The following is a 25,802-nucleotide window of genomic DNA, read 5'->3' as shown; positions in this document are numbered from 1 at the left end:
TATAACTGGTACATTTGGAAGATTTAGGAGGTGAAGTTGTTGGAGAGGGAGAGGATGTCAAATTGCTGATCTGTTACGCACTAATCCCTTTTGTAATGTTTCTGCAACTTCTGAAAGTCAAGCTCATCTTCAGGAATGTGATATTAACATGAATTGCAACCTTGCCATGACCCAGTAAAAGCCATCTGAAGTTCCATTCCTCCCACTGTTGCTTGGCCAGTGTGTAGGACTGTTCTTTTCTCTTCTGCTCCCATCTAAAAAATCCTAGCACTGAAATTTTCAGCAGTTTTATTTTGGGAATGGTTCAAAGCTGTGACTGGGGAGCATTAGGAAGCATCTCTTTAATGAGAGGATGGCCAGATGCTGGAACAGGATTCCTTCTGAGAGGTGGCTGATGTCCCCCCAGACCTGCCAGTGTTTAAGAGGCATTTGGACAATGTCCTTAATAACTTCAGCTTTTGGTCTGTCCTGAAGGGGTCAGGCAGTTGGACTAGATGATTCCCAGGATTTCAAAGAAAACAAGAAGAGCTTCTTGAAATGCATCAATAACGAAAGGGAAACAAAGAATAATGTGGGCCTGTTACTAAATGAACAGATTGCCCAAAGTGGTTGTGGAGTGTCCCTTACTGGGGACTTCCAAGAGCCATTTGGACACAATCTTGTGCAATGTGTTCTGGGATAACCTTGCTTGACCAGGGAGGTTGAACCTCATGACCCATTGTGGTCCCTTCCAACCCTTTCCATTCTGTGATTGTTGCAGATTCCTTCCAAGTGACAGTATGCTGTCCTATTCTGTTCTTTCTTATACAGATCAAGCCATGAAGTAGTTAGGTAATGTAAATCTTGATATGTCATTGATACTGTTTGACATAGCAGTCCCTTAAGTGGAAGAGTCATAAGTTTATATATTCATCCTAATCCTTTTCTCTCTACATGCTTCAGCAGAGATCCCTCTGCATGTTCCCCATTACAACTGGGAATTTTTCCCTGGGCCAGATGTGTGTGTGAAGAAGCTTGCATAAAGTCCATTTGGGCTATTCTTGTTTTGGCTAGGTTTTCTTTGTTTTGCAATTGCTCTGTGCTTTCTATCCCTCCTCCCCTCCTTTTTATATTTAAGTAATGCCCTCTCATGGAGAAATTTAAGAGCTTCATGCTGGTACAGTCCTGTGATGAAACCAGGTAGCTTTCACTGGAAAAGCTTTCATGGCTTCTTGATTATTTGAACATACGCAGTGCTACTTTCTGGGGCTGATCCTTGCCCTACCCACACTCTTACTGCACACAGAAGTTGGTGTGATTTTTTGATTTCGGTTTTTTATTTTTTGAAGGAACTACAAATGACAAACTTGCTGTGTTGGAATGGCTGAGGATTTTGCTGAGACAAACTTACATGATTAATGTTTTCTAAAATTCTCTTTGGCTCTTCTGAATGGATGCTCATCCCTGAGAAAATGAGATTTATAGTAATAGAGCGGAAAGCAGAGGGGTCTGTTTTGGGTGCTGCATGGGTAGAACATGCACAGTTGCCAGAGCTGCACAGAACTAAACCATGGAGCAGAAGCTGTTCATGAATAATATTGCTGCTGTGAAACCCTGACATGAGTGTCCAGGGGAGAGCTGGCAATGGGAGGCAGAGGAGCATCACTCCAGTCCCTTCTTGGGAAGCTCGAGAAGGACATTCCCCACACAGAAGTGGCCAGTTCCTGCTGCTGTACAGTGAGGGCAAGGAGCAGTTCCAGGAACTCCTTCCAGTCTCTCCTCTGCAGTGTAACTTAATTGTGGACAGCCATCATGTCATCAGGCAGTTAATTAAAATGACATTTTGCATTGTATGTTGGCAGCCTTCTGTTCCAGGAGCTGTAGGCTTAAATGATAATATATGCATAAGGGTCAGGTCTGTTACAGACATTTGCAAATCTCAGAGGGGTGCTAGGAAATCTGATCCCTGCACGGCTGTTCTGGCAGAGATGTTTTAATCCAGATGGTTAATCATGGTATACCAGTACAGGAAAAAAAAGTCTAACCTCACCCCTTGTGTAGAGCCACTTGAAATTTTCCTTTCAGAAGGCTCATGGGCAAAAAAGAAACTCAAGGCTCAGTCAAGCCAAGTTGGTTTTAGGAGAGGGAGAGCAAAGGATTTGGTGTGAAGTGGGTTTAAAGGTAATATTCTGAGGAATGAGGCAGTGATTTGCCAATACACTTGACATGAGCAGATGAAGAAGGTGGTAAAAGGTGGAATGAAATGCTGTGCAGAACATCAGCACAAGAAGAGGAATAAGGAATGGAAATAAGAGATTGACAGTGCATGGGTCAAATCACAGAACAACTTTAAACTATGAAATACAGATTATAAATAAAGAAGGGACTCAAAAAATTGAGTTGGCCTGACCAAATGAAAGGGCTAAAATGATCTTTTGGTATTTGAGCAGAAGCCCTGGGGGCAGGTAGGAGATACTGCAGGAGTCCCTGTGGAGTATAGCTGCTGCCTGGGCTCAGAGCAGTCCCAGCAGTGGGGATGCTACTGTGAAAGGGATCTTGCTCTCAGCTTATTTCACAAAGGCAGCCTGACAGCTTGCCCATACACTTGGTATCTTGTAGGTTACTCAGAAATAAAAAGTCAACTCAGTATTTGCTTTGTGCAGCCATTTCAATATAAAATTATTCTTATTTCGAGTGTTCTTAAACATTTATATAATTTGTTTTCTTGGCCTAAAGGGCTTTTAAGTGTCTCTAATTGTATGATTTTTTAAAATTTAAATTTAGCCTTCATTAATGATATTTAAGAAGTTCCATTACAAGACCTTCCTGTCAGGGAAGTTAAAGCATGGAAGGTTTCCCTGCCAGCTGGCATTCTGCATGGAAAACAGAGCAGAGGGAAATGGAAAATCCTCACCTAAATTTATCATTTTTTGTTGTTGTGAGGCAACATGATGCATCACTAATGTACACACAAAATAAATCTTGAGATAATGGGTCTTCTATTTGAGATTAATTTTATTATTATATTCATGTGTGATTTGTATTTCTCTTACATACAGCTATTTCTCTTCTTTCTTCCGCAAGCAAGGCACTAGGAGAAGCACCTATTACTACCTTTACTTTTTTACCTATAATGTCTAATTACTGACCAGTAGGATCTGGAGGGCTCAGATTTTCCCTTGTTGGCCCTGTATGGTGCCCATCTTGCTATGACTTTTCTGTCCTTGTGTCATGCAGAGATAATTCAGTTTCAAGCAGAAGGAGCCAAAGCAGATCAGTAATGAGGCAAATATTATTTCTGGAGTTAGTGTGAACAAATTAGATTTAAAGAACCAGCAAAACCCTCAGGTGTTTAGAGAAAGAAGCTTTAAAGATTTGAAAAGCTTTATTAGTCAAAGATTTCTGTTTGCTTTATTTCTTCCCCAAACTGTAGAAATGTGCTCTTGTAGAACCTTTAGGTGCTGCTGAACCAAACTCTTTTTTAGGTACTTTATTTATTGTAGAGGGTTTTGTAATCCTCTCAAAGGGTGTGCATGTGTTTGTGTGTGGGTGTGTGTGTGCATGTGTGTATTGAGGGAGGGAGAGAAGGAGATCAGGGACTTTTGGGAACAGGGCATAAAGCAAGTGGCCACTTAGAGAATGTCATGTCAGAATAAGCTGCAGTCTGGCAGCTCAGGATGAAGTTTTGATGTTTTTTCTGCTTTGACTTTTAATGCAGCATTTGCTGGCTGAGAGCGTTCGAGAAGATAAAACTAAAAGCCCTAAAACTAATTCTCTAAAACAATGAGGTTTTTGTTTTTCTCTAACTATGCTGCTATGAATGAGACCGTTTTGACCTGTTTGCTACCAAGAATTCTGAGGTTGAAAGTTCAATTTCTCCTAATGAATTTATGAAATAGTGCATTTTATGACTTTTTCCTCCCTTCCTTTCAATTTTATATTGCAGGATTAGTTTCAATATACTATTTATTTTGCTTTCCTAGGTGCCACTGCAGAGGAAATAAACCAGCACTGGGAATGGCTGGAACAAAACTTGCTCCATACTTTGTCTGTGTTTGACAATAAAGAAGATATTGTTAGTTTTGTCAAAGGGAAAGTCAAGGTAAGGAAACTGTCTCACTTGCACCCTCCCCTGTCCAATTACATGTGGTTTATTAGAAGAATGTCATGAAGTTGTTGTCACTCATGCTTGGTTTTGACCATATAAACATGACTTGTTTTCTATGTGGCTCTTGCACCTGATGTGGCCAGCACATGGTGCTGCTGGCTCACCGCAGGGTTGGAGAAATGAGCATCCTTTTGGAAGGTTAAAGAATTTTAAAAGTAAAGGAATTTTGTGACCATAAATCAGATTAAGAAAAAACAATGGCATGTGGGGAGTAACTTAGAAAGCCTGGAGTCCTGAGCTCTGCTTTTAATGAAATATGAACTCTAAGAGGAGCTTGGTGATGTCTGGGTGGGAGCGTGGGTTCACTGGTGGCTGCTGTACCTAAGGTCCTGCTAGAAGCTTTTTTTTGCTAAGAGTTTTAATGGGATGCTCTTCCCTCCATAGCCTTTTTCAATTTGGAAATTTCGTAGGAACATAATGTATTTGGTGAATTTCAGCCTTGCTGCTGTGAGCTCTGTGGGCTCTGAATCTGGGAAAGAAGAGGACAAAACCAAAACATCACTGTACAAATCCTAGTTTTTATCCTGCTTTCTTTAAAAAAAGGCATATTGTCTTAAGTGCACTGAAACACCAAATACAATTAATCTCTCTTGATAACACAGTGACAGCCTGTTACCTAGCAGAATACATATCTAAAATTCTTCAGGTTTCATTAGTTAATGTTAAATCCAGGTTTTGGACCCTTGCGCTGCTGAAGACTTTTAGCGTGTTAGGATTGTTTGGTAGTTAAAAACTACAGCAGGTGCTGTAACATATGGATTATTTGTCTGCATGGTGCAATGCATACTTAACTCTTTTGTTGTAATACCACTATTAAAAGTCTGAAATCTTAATTACATTTATGTAGATGTTCCTGTGACAGTGTTTGTAATAGTTCCAAGCATGTGTCAAGTTATTGACACATCTGACTGCCTTGCTTCTTCATAGGTAAATAGTACTGGTCAGTAGCCACAACTGTTACTCTATACTCTGTGTATACAAAATAAGAGCAGTCATAAGCCATAGTGAAAGTGCACAGATACAGTTCTGCCAGACTTGTTGAAAAAACTATGAATAAGGTAAAGAAGGCCCCAAAAGTCTTGCTTTGGGAGCATTCAAAATGTGTGAGAGATGGAAGCACCAGAGAAATTTCTCCGTTTGTGAAAACTGCAAATTGACTGGAATTTCTTGGTGAGAAAGTGTTGCATTATTAGAATTTGAATGGGCAGCTTGTAGCAGCTTGCCTGAGTGTGCCATAGCTTTATGCTGACATATGGTCTTGTTCTGGGCTCAGGCACTGATTGCAGAGGAAACGAGCAGCAAACTCGCTGAGCAGGAGGAGGACCCCGAGAAGTTCCGAGAAGCCCTGGTGAAATTTGAATCCAGATTTAATTTTCCTGAAGCAGAGAAGTTGATCACCTATTATTCCTGTTGCTGTTGGAAAGGAAAAGTTCCTCGGCAAGGCTGGCTTTATTTGAGCATCAATCATCTCTGTTTTTATTCCTTCTTCCTGGGCAAAGAATGTAAGTGTAAATGCATAAGGAATCTTATGCTGGGGAGAGATATAAATACATTTTAAAGCAAGAATAGCCAGGGTTCTTATGAAAAGCCTAGCTGACCTCTGAAGTTTAGTTTCTGAGTTTTTAGTTATTAGGTGAAAAATCCAGTTTAATTTAATTTTCACTTCAGCCTTTGTGTTTTAATATGAATCCAGTAATTAAAATAACACTGCAAGAGCACACAGACATGATTGTTACCTGGTTTTTCTTTTTACCATGGTGAAGCAACCTTAAGATGTAGCAGACCTCCTACAAGTTCTAAAATGAGGAGTTTTAGTGCTGAAAATGGTGAGTAAGGATGGGTCCCTCCCACAGGTAGGAGAGCAGAGTCACCAGATTGCAGCAGGGTGGTAGGGGAAGGGCTCCTGGGGCCAGGGGTGCCTGAGTCAAGCTGCCTGCCTGAAGAAATCCCAGCACAAATAGAAGGAATGTGCCCTGGAGAACCAGGTGAAAATTCAGAGCTTTTAAGGAAAAACAACAGCAATTTAGGGATTTGTTTGTGTTTCTGAATAGCAGTGCAGTAAGGTCAAAAGAGGCATATCCTGAGGCTTTTTGGCCCTTCAGATGGTTCAGCAAGTTCTAAGGATTTCGTTGGGGTGTTCTTCTACAGAGAAAGAATTGTGTGAATGAAAAGCCTGACAGAATAGATATAAGAAGGTAAAAATAAAAGTAACAGATGGAAAAACGAATGTAGCCATTTAAACTATAGCATTTCTCTGTTTAGTAAAACTGTGCATAAACCTCTAGCCTTTTAAGGCCTGTTTATCCTGCTGGAACTTAAACAAAGTCAGCAATAGAAACCTGTACTGCTGTAAATATAGCAATGTTTGTCAGATCAGTTAGGAAAACTTTGCCATATTCTAACTGGATTTAATATTGAGATATAGCTGTAGATTTAGAAATGAAGTTCATCTTAAGAAAGATAGTAATTGTAATTTCTAAGACTGGAAACATACAAAGACATTCTTAGAGCTGGAGGTCCTTTCTTCCCTTAGATTATTTCAAGCTACTTATTTTGTCATATCACTAAAGATGGGAGAATTATATTTGAATATATTTGAAGCGCAGCTAAGTTTGGGAGAATTATATTTGAAGTGCAGCTAAGTTTGTTATTCACTATAAAAACAAAAGTTGAGTTATGCTGGGAAGAGCAGAATGGAATTTCTTCATGTACTAGGTATGTGAGTTCTTGTTTAATCCCCTTGTTTTCTCGTTAGTATTAAATTCTTTGTCAATCATTTCTTCTTATTATCATTGCAGGTCTTCTCTTATTAAATCTGAGATAGCCAGTCTGCCAGAGCACACAAAGCAAAAATGATACTTATTAATGATAGATAACAGTAGAAGGAGGAGGGAGAGCGAAAAACCCTTTATATGGTTCCAAAAATTTTGTTTATGCAATACCACAGATTGTTAAATGATAATGGAAATAAAATATCATGTTGTATTGTTTAAGAAGAGATCTATTCTCATATATTTAATGATATTCATTATGAAAATCACACAAAAAAACCCCAAACAAACAATTATGCGTTTGCAACTTTTTATTTTGACCATGGAAAATGCACTGTTCATTCATCAGTGCAGTCAGTCACATTGTCTTCCCATTTGCATGGAAATGTGAGAAAACCCCCTGAATTTTCTTTTGGTTAAACAAACTTCCCTAGCTCAGTGGGAAGCAGCATATATGCTGAAATGATTCCCACTTCCTTGATTGTGATAAAGCAGATTACTTCTGTGTCTAGGTTAGTGTTTTGTCATGTTTACGAAATATTTGTATTACAGGGAATAATCCAGATTTAATACAGTCCTGGTTGTTACTGTTTGAGAAGCTGATGCTGATTACATGCAGAACAAGTGATTCATTGCCTTTGTCTTTTTCAGGCAGCAATCACAAATGAAATCTGGTTAAATCTGGTCTTGAAAATATTGCTAAGAAATCACATTTATTGTGTTCTTCAATACTACACAGAGAAAAAACTCAATATATGAGTTGCAATAAAATTAGTTCTCAATTGTGTTTTACCTCTATAAAAATCCCCCCAAATCATAGACTGAAATCTGTTTATAGGCAGAGTGTTATGTCTTCTGCTTCTGGCAAGTCTTTTCCCTTCTTTTGTTTCATTTTGTGTTGAAGTGACCTGGAATGTGATATTAGAACCTGTTTTCAACTTCTCATAAAATTAATTTACGGTTTATGTGAATATAAACTCCATGGAAAATTTTTTTCCAGGACAAATCCCCTTTTATCTAAACTTCCAAGTGTTTGTAGGATTTCAGAGGTTTAGATCATTAGATAGCTTGGAAGGGTGTGCCAAGGTTTCTTCACATTTTTAATTAAATTTGTGTTTTTCTGAAACCTCGAAGACTTTGTACCTTTTATTGGTGGCTTGAGTCCTGTACAGGCTGTTGTGCTTTTTCTGTAACCAGCACTGTGCAGCCTGTGTGACTCTGACCTGCCTGAACAGCAGTGCTGTTGCTACAGCATTATTTAATCTTTCTTCCCTTGGCTGGGCTGGTGCAGTTGATTTTATGATCATTTGCAACAGTCTCTGCATGTTGATGCAGCTGTGCTTTATTTAAGTAAGAAAAAATGCAATCTGTAAATAATCTTGACAGCTGTGTTTCATGTAGTACAGAAAACTTGCTGAGGGTAGCTCCTTAGGTAATGAATGATCTTTGATAAGTGTCATATATATATGACAATGTTTGTTATTACTGCCTTTTTATTGCTTTATTGGCATCAGGAGACCAGCTAGGGATGTTAAGGGGTGTAGTCTTGATGTTACTGGCACAGAGAAATCTGGGAAGCTTCCAACAGTTGTTAAGAAGAAATTGAATCTATTTTAAAGTCCTTTCCAGCCTAATTTCTACCCAGAGATTCCTGTGAGAGGCGAGTAACATCCTGCAGTAGTTATCTAAAGTAAGCTGATTCTGTTTGCCACTTGTATTTATATGACAGTGTCCTACACTTCTTGTTCTCTATAAAAAAACCTGACTATAGTTAATGTTTAGGGCAAAATGTGCCCTGTGCATCTTTTCAGTAAAAAGTAACCATATGGAAAGATCCCAAAGGCTAGGCAGCTTTTTAAATGTCTTGTTTATAGTTGTAATTACACTTTATAGCAGTCTCCAAAAAAGCTTTCTTTTGGAGGGGAGTTAGCTTTATTTTAAGACCTAAAGTAACTGTGCATGTAATTGGTTTTCCACCTGCCTAGTGTTTTGTTTCTAGGAGATAACAAAGCTTTTCCCTCTTATCTCTGTATTCTGGAGATGTTTCTTTTGGTGGTAAGGAAGCAGGCTGCAGGAATGACTTGTATAGGAGTTAGGAGCACAGGGTATGGCAGATGTTCTGCAAAGGCATCACCCCAGTCTAGCATTTCTTGTGAGGATAGTTAAAATTTTGAGGGAGAGATTCTGAAAAAGGAGTGGATGAAATTGAATGCAGAGGCATAACAGACATTTCAGCATGTGCTTGGTCTTGCCCATAAAAATTTTTCTCTCTCTCTTTGGTTTACTTTTCATTCTGAATTTGATTGTTTCCCAAATCTGAAAGATGGAAGCAAAGTTTCCAACCACCTTTTGCTCTTCTCTTGGATTGCAGTGAAACTTATCATCCCTTGGGTTGAGGTCCAGAAGCTGGAAAGAACCTCCAATGTCTTCATGACGGACACAGTCCGTGTCACCACAGCAAACAAGGAGCGCGACTTCTCCACCTTCCTCAATATCGCTGAGGCTTTCAGGATCATGGAGCAGCTGGCAGATGTGACACTCCGAAGGCTACTGGATAATGAAATCTTTGAACTGGATCCAGGCCTGCAGGATCCTACTCAGATTACCAAGAGGTAAAAAGCTAAACTGTCTTATGAGCAATAGTGAGATTCATGGTTTGGTGTGTTAGCTGGCTAAGATTTCAAAGCTTTGTTTGATTGGATGCAAAAGAGACTTCATAGTTTGTTATGGTGTATCCAAAAGGTGCATTTTAACTTTATCCAAGATACATTTTTTGACTTTATATTCTTCCCTTAAACAGCACAAAGTTTCAAAAATGCTGTTCCCTGTAAGAACTGGAGTTCCCATAGAAGGGAAGATTGCAGCAAGGGATATTTGTCATCTTCCCTGAAGAGCAGCATTATTTTGCTTAAATTTTTGGTAATGTGTAGGCTTTCCTAGTGCCTTCAGTTCTCTGGAATTACTGCTTTTGATCACATCTGAAACGTGGAATTACCTCTAGTGTGATTGCCATAGCCAATTTAGTGAGCAGTTACAGGACTTAAAAAACACACAGTTGTGGTATTGCTATTGTCAGCTCTACCCCTTGCATCCCTGAAATGCATCTCTGCATTCCTCTCCCACTACAGAAATGCATCTCAGGGATAGATTGATGGCTGTTTCTCTGCTGGTAGCACAACACACAACTCTGTGTTTTATTTGCTGCTTCGAGAAAGGGGGAGGGAAGCTGCCCTGAGGAATTTTAGGTGGGCAGGATGGAATAGCCCTAACTGGAATTTGCCTGGTGCATCAAGGTTAAGGTGGCGATTTAAAATACTTCTTTTCTGAATGGGATGTTTGTGGAGCAGTTATCTTCTCTTGAATCATGCTCTTTCCTGCTCTTCCTTCCTCTCCGTCTGCCAGGGTTTGAAGGGAATCACCGAGGTGTTGCTTCCTGACTAAAACATGAGGAATGCATGGTATCATTTCCCAAAAAGAGAAACCAGTAGCCATTTTATTGTTTCTGAGGGACATTTTTACAGTGGTGGTGGGCCTCTGTCTCAGCTAAACACTTCTGCAAAGTTTCATAATGGAGTTTAAAACAATAAAATGGACTTTCTCTGCAATTTCATATGTACACACAGTAAGGAAAATCAGTGACACCAGGATTTCATCATTGAAGAATTCACTTGAGGTAACACAGTGGTGAGCAGCCATAAACATCTTTGCAGGCTTTTTTAATAACCAGGGTTCCTTGGATACAAGAGCTGCCATTGTTTTTACACTATCTGTGTAACTTGGGTTTTTTAACATTGGAGGCTTTTGGCTCAAGAGATGTAGGGATGTGTGTACTTTAGCTGATGCAGAACATGGCTGTGGTAGGTTGTATCTCAGCCCCTTTCCATGGTTTACCATTTTAAGTTCCTCCTGCTTTTGGGCTGAAAAGTTAGATGCAAGAAGAGGAATCCAGAGGAGATGTAACAAAAACCTGGGGGGAGATATTTTTCAGCATCTACCAATTTTTGTCGTTGTCATTTCCCAAAATAGTCTTTGAATCAGGGATACTAACTGAATGGAAAGAAAATAAAATTACAGTTTTAAAGAAAAGCATAAGCTTAGTAATATGCTATAAAAAGGGGCTCTCAGGGAATCATCTTGTAAGTACCTTGTGGCATTTTTGAAGACCAGTGTGCCCATTAGCGGTCAAGCAAGAGAAACCCTCTCACACACTTATTCAAACTGGTTCTCTCTCTCCTTCCCTCCAACTAAAGAAGAAAAAAGAAAGTAAAAGGAACACAGGGAGAAAGAAGGACAAAAATATATTTACTGGAGATTTCCTGGTCAAGATGTTCTCTAACCTGTACTGTGAGTTGGGATGGCATGGATGATACCAAAATCCCATTTCCTCTGCATGAATTAGGTAGTGGTTGGATAAGTTGCTGTTTCTGGTGCCCTTTGTCCCACTTCAGCAACCACTTTGATGTAAGGTGATTAAGCAAGACTGTAGTTTGAATAGTGGATAAACTGGTTTTTAGTGTTAACATGTTTTGGGGAGAATGTTTTGCTTTTTTGATGTATGAAGTTTTGGTTGCTGCTTTTTTTCTTGAAGCCATTTTAGTACTACAAGAACAATTACTTTCCTCTCCACACATTCCTTCTAATTGTCATTGTTAGTTCTTGTACATGATTTGGAAGCAAATAATAATCTATGAAAATGAAAGCAGACATATATATCATTTGAACTATTCTAGCTCTGACAAATTAATGAAGTTGTAGGTGTCTTGTGTTTGCTAGACTTTATTTTGTGAGAGGCTTGTTGCAATATATTTATTTTTATAAAAATACATTTTCAGTGCTGTCACGATCTGTTTATTCTACAGTCTGAAAACCATAAACCTTTGCCATTCCTGAGGCTCTTGGAGTCATCTTACTGAGCAGTGGAGGGATGGGACTCAGAGGGGCTGTGGGATTAGGCCCACAGCCTGTGACATAAATTATATCATGGCCAGAGTCAAATAAGTCAGTATGCAATTTTTTGTGCTGTTTAATGAAATTATTATGCACAAAACAATGAATTATGAAGGGATTAATGGCAATGGACGTAATTGCCATAAAAAGCAAAATAAAGCTGATGTGTTTGGTACCTACAATTGCCATTTCTTGTAGGCATGTGTGTGCCATAGAATTTTACTGGAACACATATGGGTAACTATTTTTTCTTTTTTAAAAAAATGGCTGCAGCAGTTTCTAGTATAGGTTTCTTGTACTTCTAATTTCCATCTCTTTCAGGATGTAAAAGTACCCATTTCATTTCTCAAATGTAGTGAGAAATTCTCCAGAGCAGAACCCACAATTTCAAAGCTTTAGTGCTGGTATAAGTAAGGTTTCAACAGTGTGATATGTTTTCCCAGGCTCTAACCACATCAAGTTTTTTTCTTCGTGTTTAACTGTGAGTTACCAATGAGAATGACTTTGCTTCATGTGAAGGCAAAGAAGGTTGTTAACAGTGATCTAAGCTCAATGGAAACTGTTTGAAGTATCCTGAGTCATAAATGTCACTTCAATCTGCCTTTATTCCTTCAGAGACAGAATCTGAGAATGCTTTAAACCTTGAGCAACAAGTAGAATGTGGCTACAAAAAACTTCCTTTTATTGCATCTCTGTAGCAAAAGGTAGGGTTTGGGTTATCTCATCGTGATTGCCTAATGTGTTTTTTAGGATTTGCAGTAAAGGGCATATCAGGATCCATACCAGTACTTCACTGTTCTGTCACTTAAAAGTCTGAGGTCTAACTTTAATCTGCCACACTTTTTGGGTCTGTCACTTTTTGTTCTACTCAGTACTATTGAAGAGATCAGAAGTGCTCACTTTCATTAGAGCACTTTGTGCTCACTTAGAGCAGTCATTTGTGTGTTTGGGGGTTGATGTGTATCTTCTTTCTTTTTTTTTTTTTTTTTTTTTTTTTTAACCTACACTGCCCTACTTCCACCAGGGTTTTCTTACCAGTGGATTTTAGCCATTCTGGTCACTCTTCCCTGGACATTCATCACTGATGCCATGTGGGGGCAGGTGCATGGTGGTGGGGTACAGAATTGCCCCAGTAACCTTGCCAGTTCTGGGACTGCCATGCTGCATCTTGGTGGCCATGAACTTCTGCAGCCCAGCCAGTGTTCCTCTTCCTCCTGTGAGCATGAGGCTCTTGGCTCTTGTTCAGCGTGTGTTCCTTTGTAACATCCAGGGATGGCTCCTGGTGGAGTTCATCTCCATTCTGCATTTGTGAAGCTTATGATGTACAGCTGAAAATATTTGTAATTTTTTTCCCACAACATCCCTTAAATTTATGACTATAAATCTGAATTTGATCCTTTTGTTATGTTCATTAGCCTCTACCAGCCTTGCATCAAGTGCAGGTTTAATGACAGTGTCTTGATCCATCATACAGGTTGCTAATGAAGACATTGAACAGAAGCTAATCTAGGACAGATTCCCAAGGGGGTCCTCTTGATACAACCTTCTAATTTATTAGGAAGCCCTGAAGGGCTGTGTTTTGAGGCACTCTTTTGCAACTGTCTTGGTCCAACAGTTTACCAGTTCGAGTTTAATTAGTTCCATGAGAGGCTATATCAAGACTTTCATAAATTTTGGCTAAAACATTCATTGCAACTCCTTCATCTACAAGTCTAATGTTCCTGCGGTGTAAGAGAATGGTGTTCAGTTTACATGTGTCCTGACAAGTCCATGTTGGCTCTTCTCAGATAACATCTCCTGACTTGCTTATAAGAAGCCTTTCTTCCCACATAAATTTAGCAGTTCTTTTAAAAAACAAGACATATATTGTTGGATGTATTATTTCCAAAGTATCTTACTTTCTGGAGTCTCAATAGTAAGAAGAATGTAGTAATCTGTCTCTTGAAGCAAGAGATCAGCAAGGCTGTTTAGATTTTACACCAGCTAGAAGTGACTCAGCAGAGCTAAAATCTTGCCAAGTTGGCTTCTGCTGGATTTAAAGCACAGAAAAACATTTGACAGTGAGGACAGCATTTTAAGCATCCTGATGGTTTTAGGCATTTTGTTAGACCTGTGTGTGTTATTTCCTTTAATTTAAAGCTCTTGGAAGGTAATGTGGGGGTCATGCATAAGGAGTTTTTGCAGTTCAGGCTTGCCTTTCACTTTGAAGTGCTGGAGTTGGAGGCAGTCCATGATCCCATAACACACAGTTTGGGAGCTGCACTCAGAAGGAATTGCTGAGTTTTTTGAAAAGTAGGGAACAAGGCAGTTGCATCTTGTTGCCTTTTATTCTTCTGATGCTTGTGTAAATACTCAATAAACATTATTTTTATTTAACATATTAACATATCATATTTAACATAATGATAGCTTTCCTTTTTTATTTAAGTACCACTACAGTATCCTGCATTTTCTTAAAAACCAAACTGACTTGGAAATAGTTAAGCAAGAGTAGAAATTTTAGAACAGGTAGGGATGCAAGTAGAAAGATTGCATTTCTGTTTGGTGTTGGAGGTCTTGTGAAACTCTAAATGGAAGCTGTGGGACTTGCTGATGTGGCCCATCTTTGTTGTATTATATTTAAAAAATTGCCTGTCTTGTTTTAGGATCTAAATTTGTTTGTGGGTTTTTTAGAGTTGTAGGGTTGGGGGTTTTTTTAACCAACTCTAATTTTGTTTGGCTGTGTTTATGAAGGGAGACCTTTAAGCCCTAGAATTTGCTTGCTTAACAGGAAATATATTCTTGGTATTCAACTTTAGAATAAAACCTCTTGTTTGAGCCCACAGTGGTAGGTGCTGACAGGATCTTGTCCCTCTGCTACCATTTTTTATTCTGGGATCCCTCCTCCAAGCAGGCTGCCCCATTTCAGCGCTTGTTTCTGGGGCAGCCCTGGCTGTGGTGTGTTCCCTGTGGTGTCCCTGTGTGAGTCATGGGGGGACAGGCAGTTCCAGGGATGTTGGGATTGGCAGCCTTCCATGGATGAGTGGGGGTGGATACAGAGCTGGTGAATTTACTTAGTTTCAGATGTGACTAATGTCATTCTTCTTCAGCTTAGAATCCTATGGTTTGTTGTCTGAAAGTCTCTGCATGTGGAGCCCACAGCCCCAGGAAATGCAGGAAAATCCTGAAAACTCAGAAACTTCAGATTTTGGAGCATAGGAAACAGTCAGCTCTTAAATAACAGACATGCATGCCTCAGTAGAGGTCCCACTCTTCTGTATAAAGCCTCTTTTCACATAAATAGGTCAAGAAATCTCCACAACCAAGTAGATGTTGGGGGGCTCTTACCTTGCAGCACAATAGCAGGAGAGCACAGCTCTACCAGACCTGACTGCAGATGCTATCAGCAGCATTCATCTGTGCTGTGCAGAAATGGAAAATATTTTAGTGGTGAGTTAACTAGGAGGCATATCCTGATCCAGCTTTGTCACAATGGTAGATCGCTGCAGGCACTTATCAGAGTTACTCTCGCTGTGGAATTTCAGCTCAGGAGCAACCTTTTTGTCTTTCTTCACAAAGAGGGTTTCTCTTTGTTCTCTGTGAAAAAACAGGAGAACAAAGAACATTTGCTTTCTTTGGATAATATTGTTAAGGAAGATAATGCTTGAGAAGGAAGCAGAAGCTGAACGCTGGTTGAGCGCATTCTGTCTTTTCTGTTGCTTGCAGATACAGATCCTCCCTTCTCAGGTCTCTGTTCTGGATTGTCTTCCTCCCTGTTTCTTGTGGCTAAGTCTTTTTCTATGGATTAAACTAAACTAAAAAACTCAAAACCCAAACAAATTATTTATTTAATTATTGAGCCAATGCCTTCATTTAGCTCAACATATATTTTAATAGGGGACAGGGCTGGGGCAGAGGGAAGGTGTCTGCAGAAGGAGGTGGGTGAAGGAGGGAGTGGAGAGGGGATTTACAGCACCAAGGTACCACTCCCTGTTGTGCTTCAGCCCACGCTTTAAATTCTTTCAGTGGCACAAAATCAATCTTTTTTTTTTTTCCTTTTCCCTAAGGTGAATCATGCTAGGAAAAATTTACTTGTAGTAAAGAAAATAATAGAATTTGAGCCCTAATGTTTCTGGAGCTGCTGTTGGTGAGCTAATAGCCATGGCCTGTTCATAATGTAATTGCGTAGTTCTCTAATTTACTGCGGGCTTCTTCATTAAGAAAGGAGAAGAAAAATAACTCCCCAAAGCCAAGTCTATATAACCATGGCTCAGTAATGAAAGTTTCATTTATTTAAACTTTTCTCTTCACTTAAATGTGGATGGGTGGCTGGAAGGAGGCCAAGTTCAAACTGAGTGTGGCTGGTGCTGTTAATCCCAGCTGAGTCTGTAAGTGACCTGAAACTGTTCTGCGTTTTGAAACTGTTCTGAGGGCTCTCTGAGGCTGATACCTCTGCAAGTTAAGGATTCCATCATGTAAATGCCACCATCATTAGCACTTCTATTACTGACCACTTTGGAAGTAGTCATTGAGCAAATGCATTAGTTTTGGGTGCAGGTGCAAGTCCCTGGGGTGATGTTGGTAATGCTACTGTGAAGGGAAACAAGGAACATTAGGCTAATCTCCCTTGCTCAATATATGTTCATCAGATGAAAGATTTAGTTGTCTCCTGGGCACTGAAATTTGTAACTCTTGGAGTCTGTAAAGTCATGCAGCAGCCATAGAAAATGTGTGGTTAAAAAATAATGTAAAAACCCCCAATCCAGCAAAACAGGTGATTCAAATTAGTGTCCTTTCCCTTCCTAGTCACTATACTAGTTGCTTTTGACCTTATTGTTGAACAAGCAGTTACTGATAATGTTTTCCTTTTAACTTATTTCAAAGTTGCTTGCAGAGTGCTCTGTTCACATAGGCACTAAAGATTGCTGTGCACGGTGCTTTTATTCTGTATTCCTTGCTCTTGGTGAGGCCCACAAGAAAAGTTAACCTCACACTGCATGTCCTGACTTTCGGGATCTTGTGATTCGTTCTTGCTGCTTTTTCTTAAGGGATCTGGAAGCCAGAGCACAGAATGAATTCTTTCGGGCCTTCTTCAGATTGCCCAGGAAGGAGAAGCTGCACGAGGTTGTGGACTGCTCTCTCTGGACGCCCTTCAGTCGCTGTCACACAGCAGGGACAATGTATACTTCAGACAGTTACATCTGTTTTGCCAGTAAAGAAAATGGCTGCTGCACTGTGATCATCCCACTTAGAGAGGTAGAGTTTTTTGTTTGTTTAATTTTCGATCCTTATCTGCCTTTTTCTACCCTAAGCCTCCGCTGCCACTTGACTTACCTTGACAAAGTGTTGTTTGATGAAAAAGAGCAGAATGTTTGTGTGTATCCTGCCTACAGGATGGTTGTACAGCTTGTTCTGGGACTCCTTAGGGCCTGAGCTCCTAAAAATATGGGTGATTCAAAACTATCCTCAAAGTGAAGTATGAACAGGTAATGAAGCGGGACAGAACGCTGCAAAAACAGAGTGTGCTTGGCCCAAGACTTGGACAGGGCTCCTCTCCCAGCTCCACAAACACATACATCCATCTTGATGTTGATGGAGACTGGCTTGGACCCATTCCAGCAATGCAAAGGCATCCTTGCCTGGGATCAACACAAGTGTTGAGCTCTCCCTCCATAGATAGCCTTTAACAAACCTATGGGTGCTTTTCCAGGCTGTAGGGCAGAGAGGAAGAGGGGATGTTATACATGCAGTGATGGGCCAACAAGTTTCCATGAAATCAATAGATGAGTTTAAATGAAGGGGGAGAGCACAATGGAAGGTGGTGGGAGTAGAACAGGAGAAGGAAGCTGTCAGCTAACACCTGCCTCATCTGCTGTGGATACAAGGCTGTTATGATCTCTTAATTAAAGCTTTCCTTTCATCCTGGACTAATAATAGAGTAACATCCAAGTCACATCATAACTGTAGCAACTTACCTTTCTGTTGCAGAAACAGAAAACAATATGAGAAGAGTGTTGTATATATAATGAAAATTAACAAAACAACTGTTTTTCCTCGTCTTCAAAGGTGGGAAAGTAAATTTCCTCCTCCACACCCAGAATTTGAAGAAGTTGATCCTTTTATAAATAATTTTTTTAAAATCATACACTCCTTTCTTATCTTTTCCCTCAGTCTGCTGTTTAGAAGTGGGATGAAAAGTAATTTAGGAAAAAAAAGGCATCTGGAATACTTTTTGGCATTTGACTTGAGCTTCTAGAGAGACCATGAACTTCAGGCAGTTGGATGTGTTTGATCAAGGAAAGCTGATATGAATAACCACATTTAAAGCATGCATATGAAATGCTGTGTTTTGGTGCATGTAGAAAATTTGAATATGTTTTTGTGGATGTGGTGCCTAATGTGTTTTCTGTAATGTCTCTGGGAAGGTAATCAGTATAGAGAAGATGGAGGACACAAGCCTTCTCCCTAATCCCATCATTGTCAGCATAAGGAGTAAGACAGCTTTTCAGTTCATTGAGCTGAAGGACCGAGATACTTTGGTGGAGAACCTGCTTCAGAGGTTCAAAGAGGTGAACTCCAGCAACACATTGCACTGCAACAACTTGCAAAATAACAATCAGGTACTGAGCTTTTATTTTATTAATAATTTAATATCCATTATTCCAGTGTCCTGCCTTCTTTGGGAGGCCCCCAAATTGATCTTGAGCCAATGCTTATCTGATGCCACCTTTGAAGACCTGACTGGTGGGATAGAGGACACTCAGAGCATAGTTGTGCTTGACATGCTGAGGAGAGCAGGGACTGGGATGGGCAGCTGGGTTGCCCTTCACAGAGACCTCCATAGTTTGGGGGAATGGTTTGATAGAGACCTTACGAAGTTCAACAAAGCAAATGTGAAACCTGGCAAAACAAGGCCATGTGACAGGAGAGGCTGGGAACCGGCTGGTTGGAGAACAGCTGTGTGGGAAAGGAGGAGGAGTCATGAACAAGTTGAGCCTGTGAGTCAGCTGTGTGCTCTTACAATGCTGAGGGACAACCCCATATCGGGTTGTACTAGCAGGAGTGTAACCAGCAGGTCATGGAATGTTGCTATTCCCTTTTATTCAGCACTTATGAGCCTGATAAGAAGTACTGTGTCCAGGTTTGACTATGCTTGATTACACATGAAAAGCATTGATTATTTGGAGTATGTCTAGTGGAGGGCTATAGGAGGACAGGGGCTGGAACACATGCTTTATAAGGAGAGGTGGAGGGAGCAGGGCTTCCTCAGCCAAATAGTGGCAAGCTGGAAGATAAAGGCAAATTCTCCTTCCATATGCCAGTGGAAAGAGAAGCAGCCACAGCTTCAAGGTTTAGCAAGGAAAAATCTAAATAGATAAAGAGAGATTTCCCCTCATAGTTAGGCAGAACTGGACCAGGCTGCCCAGACCAGCAGTGCTCTCTGCTTTCTTGGAGCTACTCAACTTGACTGGGCACAGACTCCAGCAACCAGGGCTGAGGGCTCCTGCTTTGAGCAGGGCATTGAAAACAATAGTCCTCTCCAACCTAAATTGTTCTGTGATTTTGTCTTTCAAATCATAACAGTAGAAGTCTGTTGGATATCTTGTCATCAAGGACACTTAGAATTGGCTAACAACTTTTTTTTTAAAGTAACAACCCTTTTCCTGACACACAAATGAATGACAATTTGTATAAAGTCTTACTCAAGACCTTTCTTCCTGAAAGGTGTTAAAGGTTTTGATGCAAAAGGCAAACGGTAACCCAGCTCTGTCTTGAGGACAGTTGAGGATGTAGTTTCTAGCCTTTTCAGTCATTACCACTTTGATTTGGCATTGCAGAACAGCCTTGCCTTTGGATCCATGTGCACGCTGGGGGATGATGAGCCTGCGTGTCTGGGAACAGAGGCTTCACACGGGAAAGAGAGAAGTGAATGTGAAAAGGAGAACAATTACTTGCTCAATGCAGAAGCACTAAGGTCAGACTTTCATCAGTCAGGAATGCCAGGCCTTGATTTTGGAAAGGTATGTAACATTTGGGGAAAGCTGTAGGAGTTTTAGGTTTTGTTTTTAAAAAGCTGGGGTTATATTCATACAGATGTTTTTAGTAAAATGTACTCTGTATTGGTTGGAGAAGTTAGATACGGGACAATTTTTTTATTTGGTTGGATTTTTTTCTTCTCCCTCCCCCCATTTCATTCTGGTAAATATTTCTAATTTTTGTCCCTGTGTGGTGAATGAGGTATGCAAAGTGGGGAAAGTCAAAGTCCCTAGAGCAGACTTCCCATTTCCGTTGGTAATGGAATACTTTGTGGAATTTCTAATATGTGAAATGCTTTTGTTTACCAGTTCTCACATGAGAACTGGTAAACAAAAACATGAGTTGGTTTTTTTTTTTTTTTTTTTAATGTATGTTCTTGTTCCCAGTCTAGGGAGCAAATCAAAGAGAGCCTGTGGGATGACCATTTCGTGGAGTATGGCAGAACCGTGTGCATGTTTCGCACAGAGAAAATCAGAAAACTTGTTGCTATGGGAATTCCCGAATCCTTAAGAGGCAAACTCTGGCTGCTTTTCTCAGGTGGGCATGCTTAGAAATGTTGGCTGTAGGCATTATCTGATTCTGGAGATGGCAAAACGCTTAGGCAAGAAGTCTCTCAAGGGCAATTAAATGTCCTTTACATGGGACCTGTGATACTGCTTAAGGAAAAGACATGATCTGAACAGAACTAATATATGCAAGGAAGTACCTGGGTAGATCTGTAAAAGTTTTACCTCAGGATGATATCATATGATGTATAGAAGAATCAAAATAACATCTTTGTAATCTATGTAATTTAAAATTAGCATCATGTTTTCATAAAACAATGTTCATCTTCAAGCAGCAATTAGATTGTAGCGTAAATACTGAGTTAGCCCTAGACAAATCAGATTATTGCAAAATAATGACAATCTCAAAGTTGGCAGACCTGCTCCTGCTTCTTGTTGAATGCTGGCAGGGCTTACAGAAACTGAAGATGGAAAAAACAGCTCATTTCATCGACAGATACGGCAGAGCCAGAATGTGCTTACAGTGTGATCTCAAGTTTAGTCCTTAATCCAATATATGGCATACTCAGACATTTGTAAATGAGGAGCTTTTTCTCCTTGAAGGTTATGAACAGTGCTGAGTACATTTCTCCCAGTAACATGTGAGGGTGGTGAGACACTTGGAAGGAGTTTCCCAGAGAATCTGTGGGTGCCCCATCCCTGGAAGTGTTCAAGGCCAGGCTGGATGAGGCTTTGAGCAACCTGGTCTGGTGAAAGGTGTCCCTGCCCACAGCAGGGGGGTTGGAATGAGATGATCTTTTGCTCAATCAGGGTGTTCTGAATGATGTTGTGTCATGTGAGCTTTGCTAATACTTAGTTTTTAAGACGTATGTTCTGCTAGGGCTTTGTCTTTTAGGCCTGCATATTCACAGATCTTGGGGAAAGCCACCTTGCTTATACCCTTCTGAGCAGTAATTCCCACAACACTTGGGAGTGGATAAGGATGATGCTAAACCTATCTTCCTCTTCCTCCCTTCCTGCTGGCTGCAGACGCGCAGACGGATCTGGCCTCGCACCCTGGCTACTACGTGCACTTGGTGGAGGCCTCCATGGGCAGGTGCTGCATGGCCAGGGAGGAGATCGAGCGCGACCTGCACCGCTCGCTGCCCGAGCACCCGGCCTTCCAGAGCGAGACCGGCATCGCCGCCCTGCGGAGGGTGCTCACCGCCTACGCGCACAGGAACCCCAAAATAGGATACTGCCAGGTAGGGCATGCCCCAGGGATTGTGCTCCCTGCTGCTTCCTCCCCTTCTGCTGCTCTCTCAAGAGTGCTTTTAGTGGTGCTTTTATAAATAAAGACCTTTTAGTTGGAAAAGTAGATCTAAAAATAACATTTAAATATATTTAAATGTCATTTTTCCTTGGAAAACACCTACATAGTCTCACCAAAAGGCTCTGTTCTACCAACGATATTCCTTCAGCATTTTGCAAGCTGCATTTATAGTTACAGGAAGGGAAAAAATTGTTTCTGATGCTTCTGTTTGTTGAAAAGGGCATTTCTTGGACAATACTTGGAAGCAGTGCAGGGTGAATTGGCCTGCACAGATGAGATTTTATGTAGTGCACTGGGGCACAGGCTTAATGAACCTTTCTGCCACTTTATTCCAAAACTGATGATAAATTATGAAAGTCATTTGTCTAGCTGGTCAGCTCCCTGAATTCTGATTAACATCAGAGTGGTCCTGATGCTGGAATAAGGGGCAGTGAAAGCAGCCCCAAAACATCTTGCAGTATCAGTTACCTGCTTTGTATCTTGGCAAATCCAGTACTGTGCTTTTCTCCATTGTTTCCTATTGCTCTTACGAATAAGCTTGGAAAACTTGCTGTGCCTGTGGGTTGCAATTATGTATTTGTTGTGTATTCTCTCTTTTTCTTGCTTTTTTTTTTTCCTTAGTTCTTTACATACTGTTAGGCTACTTTTCTTTCTATAAAAATAGCCACAGTTGAGCTCTTGTCAGTAGGATTTGCTGTCACTAACAAATCCCATTTTCTTCTTTGCCCTTGTAAGTCTATGAACATTTTGACCTCCGTGTTGCTGCTGTATGCCAAAGAGGAAGAAGCCTTTTGGCTGCTGGTTGCTGTGTGTGAGCGGATGCTGCCGGATTACTTCAACCACCGAGTGATAGGTGAGCCTGTGTTCCCTGTCCTGCAGGCTGGGAAGGGGCAGCCTTGTGGCACAGGGCTGGGGAAATGCTCAGGCTCAGCTGGGGCCCACATCCCATGGATGAGGTGCTCCATCTACTTGTGTGGTGTGCAGGGACAGCAGCAGTGGCTGCTCAGATTCCAGCCAGGGCTGGTTTTGGTCTGAAGGGTTTGAGCTGCATGATCTGTAAATGCTCAGCTTCACAGTTTGTTTTTTTCTTTCCTGTTGGTCAGAAGGTGGGGACACTTTTGGCTGTTACATAAATAGAAGAGCTTGTGGTCTTGGCTAGGGGTGTGCAGTGTTAGAGACTCAGACTGTTTAAGATGAACATAGGAAAGATCTGCTTTGTGATCGGAACTCTCTGAATTGCCTGGCTGCTGGAGCAATGCAGGCTTGCATCTACACTAGCCCTTTGTAATGAGAGCTGATACAAGTCCCTGTGCCATGCACTGTGTGTGCTGTGTAGTGCTGTTAGTGCTCCTGCATAGTGCCATTATTTTAAAGATCATTGTTCAGACTGCCTAATGCACTGAAAGAGAGGGGCTAAGCAGTATTTGTTCTTTGCAGTCACTTCCTTCCCTTACAGAAATGTTTGGTAGCTTTTCCCTTTTTATTGCTAACCTTAGTCTGTAGCTGCAGCGTCTGCTGTTACACCCTTGCTGTGGCAAGAGAGGGACCAGGGTCATGTGTGACAAAGTGAGATAGGAGCAAGTCCCTGGCAGTAGAGGTTCTGGGAGCTAGGAATGGTCTGGGCACTCTTGTGCTGCCTGTGGAGTGGAAGAGACACTTGAGAAGATTTCCAGTCTTTTCCTTGAAGGATGGGGTTGTCATATCTCCCTCTAGACACTGTGTCACTGCTCAGTTTCTGTCTTGTCACTGAACTGGCAAGAAGGTAAGTTAAAGCTGAGTTATTCCAAAGTTTAGCTGGATGTTTAGCATGTTTTGTGGTGCTTTGAATGCCATTGGTATTTTCTGGGCATTGTAACTGTCTCACTTGTCAGAATTTTTCTTCTTGTCTCCAGACATGACTTTAAACTCCTAGTTTGATTACTGACTTCCATGTTTGTCTGTCTCCTTCCCTGATTAAAGGAGAGAAACACAGCTGTATCAGTACTCAAGCATTTCTAGATATCAGCAGTGTGCTTTGGATTACTCATAACTTTCTGATGCTTGCTGGGTTATTGTCCTTAAGTAGCATTCTCTGCTACTCATCTGAGTTGTCTCACCTGGCCAGCCATCCCTGCCTTGAGTTGTTCTTGATTTGTGCTTTGTATCTTGCCTGTCACTTGCCATGGCTACAGCCTACATTGTGCAAGTGCTGAAAGTTTTGGTTGTCCTGTCTCTCTGTTTTCTGGCCCTCTTTATCCCAGGGAAGAAGTGCTGTGTCTCTCTGCTGCCATAGCTCATAGTTCACAGTGTGAAGAGCCAGGAATTCAGTTTGGAAGCTGCCCTGCTCTCCCTGGCTGAGTGGCACTGGTGCAGTTTTGCAGCATAGTTCCTTCACTGAGCACAATTTCTGCAGCTCTGCTTTACCCTAGAACTTAACGTGCCCAAATTTGTGCTACTGATCTTCTCCACCCTGCCCCTCCTCTGGTTCCTGTTGCTTGAGTTAGTGTTCTTGGCTCTGCATTTCAGTCGACTTTCTTTTTGATTTGCAACCAGCTCTTGTCTAAACTTTGTATTGTTTCTTCCTGCATAACACTTCCAAGACCAAACTTTTCCTCTTTGTGCACCCTGCCAATACTGTTTGTCCAAATTTTGATCTCTCAATAACTTTGGTGATCTCTGACCTTGCTGCTCGTCACTGTGCTTTTCCTCTGCAGTGTCAGCCTGTAATCTCTGCACTCCAAACAGCTACCAAATTAATGTCCTTGGTTATAGCAGGCCTTCTTAGCTTCCTTTTGTCTCAGACCTTTTCTTTATAACTTTCAAAATCTTCTATTTATTTATATGTGTGTTTAGTTAGTTAGAATTTTTGCTTTCAAAACTTAGGTCCTACTCAGCCTTCTTACTTTTATCTCCCTCCTTCAGCCTTGCCAGCTCTGACACCTTTCATAAGCTTTTTCATTATTTCACTGCTTGCAAATGGGAAAAGCCTGCAGGCAGGGCTCCTTCTTCAGGAATTCCCTCCGTCCTCCTTGTCTCTGCAATGCATAGAGGAAATGATAGGCAGATAAATAGGTGCAAGATACAAACAGGTTGTATATGGGTAAGAGTGGTGGCAAGGGTCAGGCATATCCTATTCTCAATTACCATGACTTTTTCATCTCCTGCATAAACCAGCAGGGCATCTTACCCCACTTTACCTGTTAGACTGTCATCAACTTGACACTGCATTTCTTGAACCACTGAAAACCTTATTTCATTTCTCTGATTTGCCTTTTCAGTCCTGAAGATGTCATTTATCTTGCATCTAAGGTCATCATTTTTCAAATGCATGCCCTGGTATTTTCCTACCTCATTATGGTCTCATGCTGTAATACAGATTCATTTGTTCAGATTTCATGAAAAATGAAAACATATGAAAAAATAGACAGAAAAGTCCATTTTAATACAACTGTTTCACTTTCATCTACAGTGACAGCACTTTTTATAAGAAGGTCTGAGAAAGATCTGGGCAGTGTTGCATGTTCCTTTTAAAGCTCTGGTTTTGCTCATGCTGTCTCTAAGTCTGGAATGATATATTTATATATGTCTTGCCTATCTGTCTCTGGCTTCCTTCAAATACCTCTAAATCCAGCTCTGTTTTTGGGTCTGTGTTAACTATGGCTATTAAATTGTTTGCATTAAGCTTATTAAAAAACTCAAACAAAAATTGCCCTCTGTTGAGTAACTCCAGTCTATTTTCCTCCTTTTCTTCAATCTTATGGGAAGCTTTTTCTTCAAAACATCATGCTTGATGTGTTTCTTAGAAGCTTTTTGGATGACCATGGGCTTTTATTTTTGATTTGTGGTGCTGTAATGTTTGTTCAGTCACCAGCAGAAGCTCTTTTGGCCTGGTGTGAAAGGTTCTAAGACAGAGAAATGTCATAGCTATTTTTTTCCATGTGATTTGGATGCAAAACCAAAAGATGCTGGCTCTCTGCCACAGATTGTTCAGGTTATATTCTGCTTTTGAGCAAGAGAAGTTTTGAGTGCTAGGGATATATATGTTTCAGCAATTAAAATTGTGTCCTAATATTAGCAGAATACGGACTGTAAGAAAGAAATGAAATAACTTGAAAAGAAAGACA

The 25,802-nt window shown here is 40.7% G+C and overlaps 1 protein-coding gene across 1 annotated transcript in view; it reads left to right on the top strand.

Moving 5' to 3' along the window:
• TBC1D8 (TBC1 domain family member 8) overlaps positions 1-25,802 on the top strand; it is a 49,583-nt gene that overhangs the window by 14,314 nt on the left and 9,467 nt on the right. Inside the window, exons 3-11 of the mRNA XM_054271500.1 lie at positions 3,963-4,081; positions 5,421-5,649; positions 9,290-9,530; positions 16,893-17,100; positions 18,270-18,464; positions 19,683-19,865; positions 20,268-20,418; positions 21,417-21,631; positions 22,435-22,552. Coding sequence (XP_054127475.1) covers positions 3,963-4,081; positions 5,421-5,649; positions 9,290-9,530; positions 16,893-17,100; positions 18,270-18,464; positions 19,683-19,865; positions 20,268-20,418; positions 21,417-21,631; positions 22,435-22,552 — 1,659 coding nt within the window. The remainder of the gene's footprint in view (positions 1-3,962; positions 4,082-5,420; positions 5,650-9,289; positions 9,531-16,892; positions 17,101-18,269; positions 18,465-19,682; positions 19,866-20,267; positions 20,419-21,416; positions 21,632-22,434; positions 22,553-25,802) is intronic.

The sequence above is a fragment of the Melozone crissalis genome, unplaced genomic scaffold (assembly GCF_028551555.1).
Source record: "Melozone crissalis strain CALT ecotype California unplaced genomic scaffold, PUWL_Pcris_2 ptg000013l_1, whole genome shotgun sequence".
Taxonomy (NCBI): Eukaryota; Metazoa; Chordata; class Aves; order Passeriformes; family Passerellidae; genus Melozone; species Melozone crissalis.
This window is presented reverse-complemented; position numbering and strand designations above follow the sequence as displayed.